Source organism: Tripterygium wilfordii, chromosome 4 (assembly GCF_013401445.1).
Source record: "Tripterygium wilfordii isolate XIE 37 chromosome 4, ASM1340144v1, whole genome shotgun sequence".
Lineage (NCBI taxonomy): Eukaryota > Viridiplantae > Streptophyta > Magnoliopsida > Celastrales > Celastraceae > Tripterygium > Tripterygium wilfordii.
The window spans coordinates 1,579,081-1,593,605 of record NC_052235.1 but is presented as its reverse complement, the minus strand read 5'-3'; the positions used below and the strand labels follow the sequence as shown (position 1 = coordinate 1,593,605).

At 38.0% G+C, this 14,525-nt stretch overlaps 2 protein-coding genes across 3 annotated transcripts; one reads left to right on the top strand and one right to left on the bottom strand.

Annotated features, from left to right (window-relative positions):
- The first annotated feature begins 1,267 nt into the window (after positions 1-1,267).
- On the top strand, positions 1,268-4,875 carry LOC119996390 (probably inactive leucine-rich repeat receptor-like protein kinase At2g25790). Of its 2 annotated transcripts, none has more exons than XM_038842999.1 (3): positions 1,268-1,387; positions 1,619-4,199; positions 4,341-4,875. In XM_038842999.1, the coding sequence occupies exons 2-3, from the start codon at positions 1,679-1,681 to the stop codon at positions 4,679-4,681; spliced, it is 2,862 nt and encodes a 953-aa protein (XP_038698927.1). In that variant the 5' UTR covers positions 1,268-1,387; positions 1,619-1,678; the 3' UTR covers positions 4,682-4,875. The 2 variants fall into 2 exon arrangements, with proteins under 2 accessions (XP_038698927.1, XP_038698926.1); XM_038842998.1 differs by having other exon boundaries at positions 4,332-4,875.
- A 3,077-nt stretch (positions 4,876-7,952) lies between these two features.
- LOC119997826 (homeobox-leucine zipper protein ATHB-8-like) lies at positions 7,953-14,164 on the bottom strand. Its single transcript, XM_038845030.1, has 19 exons — positions 13,869-14,164; positions 13,477-13,705; positions 13,053-13,212; positions 12,791-12,894; positions 12,617-12,707; positions 11,905-12,000; positions 11,678-11,791; positions 11,503-11,586; positions 11,237-11,392; positions 11,072-11,146; positions 10,816-10,922; positions 10,546-10,738; positions 10,151-10,336; positions 9,924-10,004; positions 9,579-9,713; positions 9,180-9,505; positions 8,796-8,895; positions 8,481-8,630; positions 7,953-8,356 (listed from the first exon to the last, which is right to left on the bottom strand). The coding sequence occupies exons 2-19, from the start codon at positions 13,698-13,700 to the stop codon at positions 8,210-8,212; spliced, it is 2,529 nt and encodes an 842-aa protein (XP_038700958.1). The 5' UTR covers positions 13,701-13,705; positions 13,869-14,164; the 3' UTR covers positions 7,953-8,209.
- Between the last annotated feature and the right edge of the window lie 361 nt (positions 14,165-14,525).

Here is a 14,525-nt window from a genome sequence, read left to right as displayed (position 1 = left end):
TGGGAAGGAGAGAATCCAAGATAATTATATAAAAGTCCAAACGAATGGGGTTGAGGAAAATTGGACCTTTTATTAGTTTTTACATGCAGAGAAGTTTTTCATCATATCGCTTCCCATTCCATGTAACCCTCCCTTCTGCCCTAATTTTAGGATTCAAAGCCCAGTTCTGGTCATGAATCATGATGATGATGACTATATATCAATCAATTCAGTAGACAAAAGTGATGGGAGATCGAAGAACAATCTGATCCGATTATATATATCTGTCATAAATCATAATTTATTCTGACAAAGCGATTATATACTACCAATGAGAACAATCCGCTAGATACTTTAATGATTATCCCAATACCAGCATTGGCCTCATGATAGATGATGAAGAGGCCAAGACTAATGGGTGGACAATTCACATACAGAAGTGCTATGATCTCAGCAACTGGGATCTCAGTTGTTGGGATCTTTATCTTTTTTGATTCACAAATTAGACTAGTCTTTTGAATTGAAACTCGACCACTAGCAGTTAACTCTCATTCAAGTGCTTGAATTTGAACGGTTAGAAAACTGTAGAAATTATTACTCTCTGCTTTAGATCAAAGGCCCTGCAAGTTTGTTCTTGTGCTGTTATTGGTTATTAGGTTTAGAAAATGCGTTGATTTTGTGAGAGACTATACCTTTATTTATATGACACTCGATTAGGTTATGTCAATCGAGATAACAGTAACCAAGTGCTGTAGTGTTGCATTCTTTCACCAAAAATACTGCTCTGGTCTGCTCTGCTTTTAGAAAAACATCAAGGTAAACACTGTAATAATAGTGTTCGTATTGATGTACTAACTGTGGTTCAAATCCTCAAATCATATATGTTTTACATATCATCATAATCTTCTTCAAAAGGAACCAATTCACAAGCAGGAAAGAAACCATGTGTCAGTCACATTCCAGTTAAAACTAAGTACAAATATCAAAAGGCATGTATGACCACTTGGCCCATAAAACTCCTCTTTCTTCTCTGCTTTTCAACGGTTACACAAATCTTCTTCACTCGTTCAGTCAAAAAAATAGAAAAAGCATTTGTGTAGTATCCGACAAAATCAGATGCTTTTTCCAACATCTGTCCCTGTTTTCCCTTTCAACCGTCCGTGTCTTCACTCATTATTCAAAGGAAGTCAAGGTGCAGTTTTCGTAATTATCACCAAACTCCATGCCCTTTTACATACTCTTCAAACCCTTCTATTTATACAATCAAATCTCTCAACTCTATCCCCCATTCAATAGTTTAAAGTATAAACCAAACTCTCCTTTCTTCTCTCCCAATCAAATTTTCTTCTGTTAAAATTCTTCATGATGTGCTAAACCCACTGTACTTGAAATTAATCATGAGATTTAGGTACGTTACTTGACGTTTCACTTAATCTCCTATAGGTATTTTTGTGTCCAAATGTTATGTTTTACTTTACATGTTATGATTCATTTGATACTATTTGGTTGTCTTTCTCAATGTTTACTGGGATAGAATTTGTAGTTTTTGAGGTTTATTTTAGTGAAAACACTTTATTACAAGAAGATTCCATTTAGAAATTAATGCTAAAGTCTGCCTTTTCAATGGCTTCTTTTGCAGCTCTGGATCCAAGGGTTGATCCACTAGAATTATCAAGTAACTTGAGATAGAAAGCTAGCCATGAAAGGAATTCAAGAAAGTTCAAGTCTGCTCACATTCATCATGTTCTTGTTATTCTTCACTATGATTGGGTTCTTGCATGGTGAGGAACTTGGGACTCTCTCTTCCTTCAAAGCTTCCATCAATGACCCTCTTAATCACCTCTCCAACTGGAACTCCAACAACAATCTATGTGACTGGCATGGCATCACTTGTGACAGCATGTCTCATGTTCATGCAATTGAGCTTTCAAGCAAAAACATCTCTGGCAAACTCTCCTCCTCTTCAACCTTTCACTTGCCGTTTATCTCAAGAATCGATCTTTCGAACAATCGATTTTCCGGTGAAATCCCACATGATATGTTCTTCAACTCTTCGTTTCAATATCTTAATCTTAGTAACAACAATTTCACTGGTCAAATCCCAAGTGGGAGGTCGATTTCGAAGCTCGAAACTCTTGATCTTTCCAACAACATGCTTTCTGGCAGAATTCCGGACACAATCGGATCATTCTCAAGTCTCAGATATCTTGATCTCGGTGGGAATGTTTTGGTGGGTGAAATTCCAATCTCTATAACAAATTTGAAAAGCTTGGAATACTTGACTTTGGCTTCAAACCATTTAGTTGGTCCAATTCCACCACAATTAGGCCAAATGAAGAGCTTGAAATGGATTTACTTTGGCTACAACAATCTTTCTGGTAAAATCCCAACAGAGATTGGATTCTTAACTTCTCTAAATCATCTTGATCTTGTCTACAACAATTTCGCAGGACAAATCCCATCTTCAATTGGGAACCTGAGTGACCTACAGTACCTCTTCCTCTACCAAAACAAGCTTACTGGTTCCATTCCCAAATCTGTTTTTAGTCTCAAGAGACTCATATCACTTGATCTTAGTGACAACTTTCTTTCAGGGGAGATTCCAGAGCTCATAATTCAGTTAGAGAATCTTGAGATTCTCCATCTTTTCTCCAACAACTTCATTGGTAAAATCCCAACTGCTTTAACATCCTTGCCTAATCTACGAGTCCTTCAACTTTGGTCGAACAAATTATCCGGCGAGATTCCAGCAGAGCTTGGAAAACATAACAATCTTTCTGTTTTAGACCTCTCCACCAACTCTCTCGCAGGAAAAATCCCCGAAAGCCTGTGTGGTTCCGGCCACCTTTTCAAGCTCATCCTTTTTTCAAACTCACTTGAAGGTGAAATCCCAAAAAGCTTGAGTGATTGCAAAAGCTTGCAACGAGTACGACTGCAGGATAATAAACTCTCTGGTGGATTACCACAAGGCCTCACTCAGCTTCCACTTGTGTATTTCTTGGATATCTCAGGCAACAATCTTTCTGGTAGAATTGATGACAGAGAATGGAATATGCCTTCTCTTCAAATGCTGAATTTGGCCAAAAACCAGTTTGTTGGTGACTTGCCTAGCTCGTTTGCTGGTGACAAGCTAGAGACCTTGGACTTGTCCAGGAACCGGTTTTCGGGTACAATTCCAAGCCAATTCAGGAGCTTATCATCGTTAGTGCAACTAGATCTAAGTGAGAACAAGTTATCCGGTGAAATACCAGAAGAAATGTCTTCATGTAAGAAGCTTGTTAGTGTTGACCTGAGCCATAACCAGCTTGGCGGCTCCATTCCTGCTAGCTTGGCTCAAATGCCAGTTCTGAGCGAGCTTGATTTGTCCGACAATCATTTGTCCGGTGAAATACCAAGGAATTTGGGGAGAGTGGAATCGCTCGTTCAAGTGAATATCTCACACAATAACTTTCATGGCACTTTGCCATCCACAGGAGCATTTCTTGCCATCCACAAGAGCGCGATCGAAGGTAACGATCTTTGTGGAGGTGATACCACAACGGGTTTGCGACCATGCAAGAAGAGTACTAATAAGAACCCTATTTGGGGGTTCATAGTTGCTTGTTTCATTGGTGCATTGATGCTGCTTGCTATTGTTGCGTTTGCTATTGTTTTCATTAAACAACAAAACAGTTTGTCGATGAAACGAGTGGAAAATGAAGAAGGGATTTGGGAAATGCAAATATTCCGCGCAAAGGCGATAACAATTGAGGATATCTTGTCATCCATGAAAGAAGAAAATGTCATCTCTAGAAGCAAAACTGGGGTTTCATATAAAGGCAAGTGTGTTTCAAGCGGCATGCAAATCATGGTGAAGTTAATCAACGACGTGAACTCACTTCCCCCGAATTCTTGGGCTCAAATTGCTCAATTTGGGAAGCTTCAGCATCATAATATTGTGAAACTAGTAGGTATTTGTCGGTCCAAGAAGCGTGCATATCTGGTGTATGAGCACGTAGAAGGGAAGAAATTAAGTGAAATTCTTGGGAATCTGAGTTGGGAAAGACGAAAGAAAATTTCTATTGGGATCGTAAAAGCTCTAAGGTTTTTGCATTCTCATTGTTCCTCGAGCATTCTCACCGGTGACATATCGACTGACCAAGTTATAGTCGATGACAAGGACGTACCTCGCCTGGAATTGAGCACTAACTGCTTCATTTCCCCAGCCTATGCTTCCCCAGGTACATGACTATTTTACCCTTTCAATTATTATTGCTTAAAAGCTTGTGTTCATTATTGTAATATAAACCATGCACGTACGTGTTAGGAGGGCTAATACGGTAATTTTGTGTATAATTTTTGTTATGATGAAGAAACTAAAGACGCGAGCGAGATCTATGGATTTGGGCTCATACTCATTGAATTGTTGACCGGAAGAAGTTGCAGAGATACAGGGTACTACGGTTCGCACGAGAGCATCGTCGAGTGGGCCCGGTACTGTGACTCGGATTGCCATCCTGACACGTGGATTGATCCCGTGATTAGGGTACATGCATCCAATGATCACAATGAGATTGTTGAAATCATGACTCTGGCTCTCCATTGCACCGCAACCGACCCCACGGCCCGGCCTACCGCAGATGAAGTATTAAAAACCCTAGAGTCTGCTTTGAGGACCAGTTCTTGGCTCCCACACTTAAAGTTCTCTTCATGTGTTCATTAGCTGTCTAAACCCTACTAATTTTGGTCTTTAAATTTGTTTTTCAATTGACCTTTTCTTTCCTTTTTATGGATGTTTGTTGTATAATTAGGTTTCATAATGATTGTTTTGCTCAAATGTTTTGTTTGATGGTATGTAATGTTGACATACTACTGAGTGTAAAATTAATGTAATGTAGATAATGTTAAATGCCGTTACTGAATTATATATATATTACATGATCTCTATGATCATCTTTGCTATTGCAAGTTGCAACTCATGACTGGTCATAATTAATTAAGAGGATATATAACCCATAATCAGTGTCAGAACACACTGTGTCTCTCTCGTGTATATTCACAGCATGCACTTGTTGAAGCTGGATGAGTCAGAAGGAATCGTCCTAGCCATTTTTGTGCAATTCTAGTAAGTGGAAGTCGCACTAATAAGAGTCCCTCTTTTGTGTGTAGGGCATGCAAGTGGAGTAAGCAGTGGAGGTCGAAGGATGGAGGCAAACTCCCCTTAAATTAACAATTAATGTAGATATGAGGGACCAACTCAGAATAGCAACATATATAATTATATATACATAGCAATTTAGTTTTATATACAAAGGAAGGTCAGGGATTACTTGCATGTATATATATATAAACATGCAGTTAGAGTTAGATATCCTTATTTCGTTTCAAGTGCTCTTCAATTAGTTTATAAGTCAATATATCAAACAAATGCCCAAGTGAAAACAGTAAGAAAGGTACGTGAGGGTGAACTTTGGCACAGTCTCTTTGATGGGGATGCCCTCCTAACCTTAACTGGTCTGTTTTTCCATGGACTATTTTCACTGCAGCAATAAAGGTCCAAAACATCGCCTGAAGCATCCGCTTTTTCCCCCGGTACACCACTCATAGAATTAGTAAAGACCATGGCCTCTGAATGTCAGAGACTATCTACAAAACACCACTCATTGTGCATTGGACCACCTTAATTAGTCTGTGTAGTACTGGCATACATATATGTATATGTATATCCTGATGGTTTGTTGATACTGTTTGTCCCCACTGTCGGATTGGACATTATTCCTTAAAGCCAATAACTAGCAAACATTCACAAAGCTATGCATGTTCATTAAAAAGTACCTTTAAGCAGTGAAACTGTGAAAGTTAAAGGGAAAAAAAAAAGGTCTTCAAGCTTTGGCATCACATTATATGTTCAAACAGCTTAAAATATGAAAGGTCATGTACGTTAAATTGGTTTTAGTTACTTAAAGTACTTAGCTAATGATGCAATCACATTCTGTGTTCTAATTACAAGACATGGCCACCTACATATTTTTATGAACAGTTTCAATGCATGAGAGCTAAAATGTTGAAAAGCAGCCATGATCGAAGGCACATCTTTAGTGCAATGATAAATTATTTCATTGATTAGAATCCAAAATGAATCATGAATCAACTCATCATTCCTTTTTAGCTATAGGTCACCAGCTAGGGTGCATGCAGTTTGAACCATTAATGGAGAAGACTCATAATCTAGTTTGTACTTTTTTCTCTCAGGACATATAAAGGTGATCATCAATTGATTCTCAGTTGGATCTAAGACTCATAAACGGTCAATTTCCCTCCCCCCACGACACTTTTAAACACTTCACCTTTTATGATATTAACGGGGCATTCGGTTCATAATTGTGTGAGGTGAGCATAATAAGATGAGGAGAAGATGAATGTTAAATGAGTATGGAGTGAGCATGATTATTAATAGTACAATTTTCATATAACCATTTTTTAAAATAATATTTGATAACAAGTGTCAAAGAGTTTTTTATACATCAAATAAGAGAATATCTAATCTCACCCTCATTCTCCCTCAAAACAACAACCAATGCCTTGTGAGGATCATAAATTAAAAATTCAAATAGCCGAAACAACCTTTCTCTCTCTGTTCTAGCTATATGTACTATGAGAACTCGCATTTAATTTTATACATCAACATATATATTTTGATCTAGCTTGATATTCAAAATGAAATACGTATTATGACATGTGCACAAACTAATTAAGCTGATCATTCGAAGATAGTTTATATTGTGTTTTCATTATCTCTAAATACACTTCCATGTTATTAGGTCAAAAGCAGATTGAATGTTCATGTAGGCTAATTCCAACCATGCATCGACACCAAACTTTCTTGTGACCCACATAGGTTTCTTTGTCATAATTATGATGGCACTGTTTGTTTTTTTTTTTCATTCTGTCTTAGTCCCTCTAAGCAATCATGATTCTTGCACAATATTCCTTGCCTCAATCAGAATTCAGAACTCATGCACACAGTTAGAAGATTCCATCACTAAAGGTCAGTCTAAACACAAAAATATAAAAATTCTGGCTGACCAAATATTTGCTGGCAATAGATAGATTATCATCATAGACATGATATATATTTTTCGTCTTGAAAGCCACAAACTATAATCATAGTCCTCGGAGACCATGCAAAAATAAAGAAATAAAGGCTCTTTGGCTTCTGTCTTTTAATTGAGAAAAGTCACTTTTTCTCTTGTTTCTTCTGTTTAAAATTTGATATAAATTTCTCCTTTTTGTGTACTTTTGCTGTGATCGCACAAGGAAAATTAAGAAACAATTTTCATGTTTTTTGTTTCATTGATTCAAGACAGCTGTGGTTATGGTTTTCTAGTCTTTTGATACACACGTGCAATCCATTAATTCGCTGTAGCTAGTAACTCCCAACAACCCACTAATTAAGTTAATGGAGTTCGAATTGATATATAGGAACAAAAGTTAAAGTTGACCAGACCAATATTGACTAATAAGACAATATTTGAAATGTGTTTTTTTTAAATAGAGTTTACCGCAGAAAAAGCAAATGAAATCATCTTCATAAAAAAGAGAATTCCCTGCAGAGAGAATGCCAGCCACACTCATTAATATATATTTTTTTTTGAAAAAGTAAATGGTAATTAAAGTACGACAAGCAAGCCATTAAACTTGAACGACCTCGATTCTGCTATGATGGGCCTTCTTCCTGACTTGGGCTCCAACAATATATAGTCGCTCGGCCCAGATTAAAGTAAACCACTCAGCGTGATTGACGGACGGGTCCTCTCTGGCTCTGAGTCTATCTCTAATTCTCTATTGTGCGGTGCTATATTGAGCCACCTTTCTTCTTTGGGCTTGAAGGTATAGCCTATTGGGCTCTTTCTAAGACGTCCGGCCCGGTATTTCACAACAAACGGTCTTGAAAGAAAACTTGACTTGGTCAACAGTAGTTCAAGATATTGGAGTTTGCTTGTTTAAGCTAGTCAACAATCCCAACTATCCATTATGAGAGTTTCATAAAATCAGTTGTTGGGTTGGTGGCGAACCTTTCCCAATCCAACACCCTTGAATATCACTTCTTGTTTCATGCTCGGATATGGTAACAAAGCAAAACAAGTTTTTTTTTTTTTTTTTTCATACCGAAAGGACAAAAGAAGAGACTGCTCTAAAATCTATATCTTCTCCAAATAATTTGGGTCTGAAATGATCAGTGAAGTGGTCATCAAACAAAAGACCAGTTAATGAACATGAAGCAAATGCAGTGTGCAGTCTCCTCATCCTTCAAAACCTTCCATGCCACTGCTCTCTCGTACGAGACTGGTCTTCCCATGCTTGACAAGCAAATACCACCTTCAAGGCACATATAACCCTGTCCAATGTCAAATGTAATTTGTGTCATAAGAAACCAGACAAGACAAGCGAATACTATGATTTTTTCTTAATTGTTCTATGTATAAACTTGCACAAGGCAATCTTCAACCACCGATCCATACCTGCTGCATTATTTGTGGGAACTCTGCGCATAATATTTTCCTTCCATTATCATCAAATATATTTTCCAGTGTAATGTCTTGAAGCGTGACCAATGTTGTTTCAAGCATGTCTAGTCCAGCCTGGTTTGCGAATGTGAAAACTGGCAAGGCCTGCATAAGAAATCATATTCATACCAATTACCATTGTTGCGGAATAAATAATTCTCATAACATGATGAAATTATGTTCTTTTATCAACATGGGTTTTTTTTTTTCTTTTTTTTTTCTCTCTCCTTTGCAGATGAAGTGGATATAATTTGTCCTTCAAGCAAATACCTTCAAAGAGCAGCACATAATTGCATCAGAATGATGCCAAAATGTTTTTAGAACGGATTCACTTCCTTCAGTTTTGAGTAGATCTACGTTTAGAAAATACCTGTAACAAAGATCAACAATCAATTTATGTTACTACCATGTAAATCTTTCATGGAGAGGAGTAATGTCACCTGTCTACCTATCCATATTATATCAGTGGACTTGAGCCGCAAACAAGAGAAAAAAAAAACTTGAGACTAGCAAAAACTTTAGCGAGGAAAAACAGCAGTGGGAAGCTTTAGATTAAAGGTGTTAGGGAAGAATTTTCATGTCCTTCTAGATAGATGCATTTACATGAATGTCTAGCACTACATGAAGTTTTCCTCTTTTGTTAATGAAAGATACCTATGGCTCTGACCGATCCAACGAGCTAGTGTCTGTGCTTCCGGAGTGGCAGGTAGTGGCCCTAAACCAGCATAAGGTCCAAACTGTGAAGGAGAGAGTGCCAATGCCACCCGCTGAACTGATGCAATAACGCTACGAACATATTGCCGAGCCATGGATGCTACATTTTCCTGAAGGTGGATCTCAAATGCAAATTGAAATGCTATTGTCATCACCGACTTGGAGCTCCCACACTGGCCTGTTAAGTTACCAGATGATCTGCTTCCAGCAGATCCAACTTCAAGAGCTGAGGCGAGGTCCAGTGTACGGTTTGGACTGGAGATATCCTGCTCATTTGAGTGCAGCAATTAGTACACAGAGGATGTTCAAAATATTTTTTCTGACTCGATAAGTACTAACCGTTCCAGAGTCAAGAGGAATGATGCGGAATCCAGAGGGAAGGATTGGAGCATCATCAGAAAAGGAAGCATCAATGGGACCAAAGATGAGTTCAGCACAGGTACCAACAGAGTTCTCATTCACTCCACTACAAAGCTGGAAAATCATTTCAACCAGGAACAACAATTATTACAAGTCAAAAAAAAAAATGAAGCTTAAGCACCCACAAATCATCAAAAAGAGCTACTATTGTTTTTAATGGCTAAATATAAGTGCTGGCTGCATATCTGTTAAAGGTCCATGAGAGTAGAATATGCACGAAATCAGTCCATTAAGCACATAAAATTACGGAACTGAAAAACTTACTTGCAAGAGGAAGACATCACCAGGCATAATCATGTCATCTGGATAAGGGCTCATATTTTCAAGCTTAATAACCTCCAGAAACTGTTGGAAAATACCAAAGTTCATCAAATATGTCATAGAACTGATAAGAACATTATGCAAGAACCATTCACCATGTTCAACTGACACAAATAAAAGAGGCCAAATTTTAAATGGTCATAGTCTAATACTAACTACTGTCTACTTGCCTCTTCATGCTCAATTGTGTGAGCAAATGGAAGAATAACTTGACCCCCAAAACTTCCCGCTTGAAGGACTGGTAAGCTACAGGGACCAGCTTTAACAGCAGCAGCTGCATAAGCATCGATACCATTGTCTGCCCATTCTGATCGATGTTCACGCAAGAATCTAAGTAGCATTGCGGGTGACACATTCTACAGTGATTAAAAACAAAAGCAAAAGGTTGGAAAAGATGACATAAATTGATGATACATGCCAGTTAAAAGTTAAAACTATCTATAAATTAAATAGAAATTTTTGCTGGCATGCTTGCAACTTTTCTTTGGAGTACTTCCAAAGTCTGTGTAACACGTTAAAGTCCATAGATTTCTGTCTATAACATGCAACATGGCAGAATCCGTACCTGTAATAACATAGATGCTTTTGCACAAAGTACCGCAGTGCTCATAGATGGGAACCCATTAGCATAAGAAACATTCAGACCCATTGTTTTTCCAGGAGAAGAGTTCACAAGAAGGATAATATCGTCAGTGCCATCACTTTCCAACATAGACCATCCTTCATCAGTAAACCCATTAACAGCTTCATTAAAGCCCCTGCATGGGAAAATTTGTCAAATTTACAACAGTAAAAAATAGATCAAGGAACAACCTGACTCCTTTAATGATCATACCTGCTCAATCTTTGACTAAGAGCACGTACAGCTGCAGGTTTTCTTCCCCAACCAGTAACATTTGGCTGAGATAATTCTTGAGAAATCTGCCTCAGATAGCGTAATGCCTGTATCCAATTAAATGCTGAGGTTATTAAGGACCTCACTAATTTTTATTTTCTAAAATCCACCATCTTATTTACTAAACTATATGAACAATTATTTCACTCAAGTTTATGTAAGAGACTTATTATTTATACACAAATCATGATCTCACCGCCATTGTTGTCTTCTGAGAAAGTAATATCGATGACTCATAAAGCGGACGCAAGACTTCAGGTACACTCCATGGCTAAACAAGGAATTAGGAAACTGAAATGGTCAATATATAATTCAGCACAATCAGCAAGCCTCACTCTGCAAAGGCAAGTGCCCTGCATACCTCCAAATCCATATGATCAACTATATGTATAATTGATCCACCCCCTTCACAAGGTCTGATCAGATACCCACTAGAAAGCATTTCTGCCCTCACAAAGTGCTGTGTAGGGGGCATACTTGGACCGTTCTGGGTGTTGTTAAGTGACCTCTCACAGACCTAACATACACAGCATAATCCAGTTAGCAACAAAGAAAGCTCCAAGGTGATATGCAAGAGCAGCCGGGAGAACAGCAGAACACTCTTGCATGAGAGATTCACTCACATACCACGAGACTACTATCCTCCAAAACAGATGTGTAACGCAGCAACCAGAAGTCACGAGCTGGAGCCAAAGTAGTTGGAGCGTAGAGCTAAAAACAAAACGAAAATGCAAAATGTGTAAAAAAAATATCGGACTGCCATTGGGTGAGGCTTAAGACTAACAAAGCATTTGGCACCAACCTGCATGTAAAGAAGTTCAATGGTTCCACCATTTGCAGTGGCCAACACATTTGCAATGTCCACAGATCGGCAATCACGGTACCATGAAGGCCTATCTTTAAGGATTTCAGCAACCTGCACAGAAATATGTAGTTCCAAAAATTAAAATTCCAATAATAGCAATATCATAATACATCAAGATTCAAGACCAAAAAATGTGTCCTCCATCAAGCAGATAAAACACTTACTCTTGTAGGCTCTAGACCCACAAGACCGCATGCACGTGCTGCCACACCAGTGCAACCATGAGAAATAGCAACGATTCCAATGGAATCCGGACCAGGCTGCACAGAAGAAGAATAAGATTAGATGAAGTACAAAAATCCTGAGACAGTGTATCTTAGTAGACGAAAAATGAAACTGGCTCAATTCTTTTTTGTTTTCTCAGGAACGAGAACTGCCAGACAGAATGGGAGAAGAACTTTTAAAACAAATGAGTTCTTGACATGCCAGGGGACAAGAGCATGCTGTTTAGGTTATGACTAGCAGGCTGTTTGGATTATGCTTCAAAAGGAAGATAAAATGATTCTCTGCTTCTATAGTATAAAAAAAATACTTCCAGTGGTTGTTTTGAAGAAAGATAAATTTGAATACTTATCATCAAACGAAATGAATAGAATATTCCATGATTTAATTCATAATCAAAGAAGCACCACTACATTCTAATGATCCTCTCGGGAAAAGAAAAATAAAATTTTATTGGTAAATATGTTCAACGTATCATATTAAATAATGAGATATTGTTGTCCAAGGCCAAGAAATTCCCATGATAAGATCTAGTGTTGCTCAAAAGTTAAGCAAGATTTCTGTGCATGATAAACATATTCTTGGAAAATGACAACATGCAATATTATAGAAAGATTCAACACATTGAACAATGACAGTAAAGTAAGCAGTAACCTTCATCCCAGGCATTTGGACCCAATCCACAGCAGTTCCAGTGGCCTTTGAGAGAAACTCTGTTAAAGTCTCCTCTGCAATAGACAAAAGTCTAGAAAACATAGAAAAGAATATCTTGTAAGCTATACAAAAACAACAAAGATATTGGAAGAAATGAAATACAAGTCCACTAACCCTGCAGGGCTGGCATCCTTTGGTGGATGCTGGGGATCAGTCAAATGGTGCTGACCACTGGTCACCACCGATTTACAACTTGTGTCAGCGGTGACAAGGGTGGCCTGTAACAAAAGGAAAACAAACCAAGATCAATACTTTGTGATATAGCACAAGAAGACAAAAGAGGAAAAACTAATGATAATTTATTTAGTTTCATGCTCAGCGATCAGAAAGTGGCAGAATGGATTATCAAGGATTGGGATTAACAACGATTCCATACATTTTGGGTTTGTTGGCGGAAATAGCTGTTCTCATACACCAGGTGAGACACCTGCTTCTGCAACCTATCATTCTCCTCCATCAATAGCTTATTCATTGCGGACAATTTCCTGTTCACAGCTTGGAGGCGCGAAGCCTCTTTCCGCTGCTTCTCTCTACATCTGCAAACCCAACAAAAGAAGTCAGAATTTGAACCTATATATTTTATTTTCTTGAATCGAAGCAACAGAACATAATTTTCGAATTGGGTTTTCGATTTCTAATCGACCAAAGGCAAATATAAAACGAAACAATCAAAAAGTTAGGTCTTTTTTTCCTTTGCTATATTTCGCAAGAACTAAAAAAGGAAATGGTAATTACCTTCACAAAACCCCGCAATTCATTAGAAGCAACACAAATGGGTCTAGTTTAAAATTAAAGTATACCTTCTATTTTGAAACCAAACTTTGATCTGCTTAGGCTCAATGTTGGAGAGAATGGGGCATTCCCTTATGAGTTGCTGGCGACGCATAGAACTGGGTTTGGAGCATACATGGTATAGTCTCTCCAGTGCTTCGAGCTGCTCTGGAGTGTACCTCACATACTTACCATTGTCCATGCTCACCTTGCCATCGCTTCCACTCTTGCAGGTCGAAATCACCGCCATCATGATTTCTAATTAACAATTATCCAGAATCAACAAAAAACCCAAAAATAAAAAACCAATATATTCAAGACTATATGTATATAAACACGTCATAAATACAGTTTTGTGAATCAAATCGGATCTCTCAGTTTGGCTCAAATGCAGAAAGCTAGAATGGATTGAGACTCATACTTTAGCGAGCTTATAGAGAATTTCTATTCTGCTTTAAAAAGGAACGGTAGTTGAGGCCCTTGAGGACCACAATATGAAGTCCTCAAAATCAAAGAATCTCTGTTTTGTGTAGCTTGGAATGAAGGAGCTTTCTTCGGCGGGAAATATGGAACATGTTGAAGAGTTTATTCAAGACCAAGGAGGAGGCATGACAATGTTTAGAGAATGAGAGAGGAGAAGGAGGAGGATTTGTTATGGCTTAAAAGAGAGACCGACTGACCCTCCAGGATATGAGACGGCAAATAAAGAAAGAAAAGCATGCCATGTTGTGTTGTGGTTCTCACTTTTGTTTTTATATTGGTATTGAAAAATAAATTATCAAAACAAAATCCTGTACGCCGTTTTGTTTGCTGTTGCTGTTGCTCTTGCTCTTGCTCTTGCTGCTGCTCTGTTTCAACTTTCAATCCTGGTTTTTGGCGCTTTAGGAATTTTCAAGGAAAAATGATAAATAAGAGAAATTATATATGTCTATGGAGAGACAGGAGGAGGATTCACACTCTCATTTGAAAGCGCGTGCAATTGAATCGGCACCTGTTGGACCAAAATGCCCTCTCAATAGTCTTGAATTTCCATCTAATGGTGCATAATAGGGCTTTAAAAGTGAAAAAATAAATTATG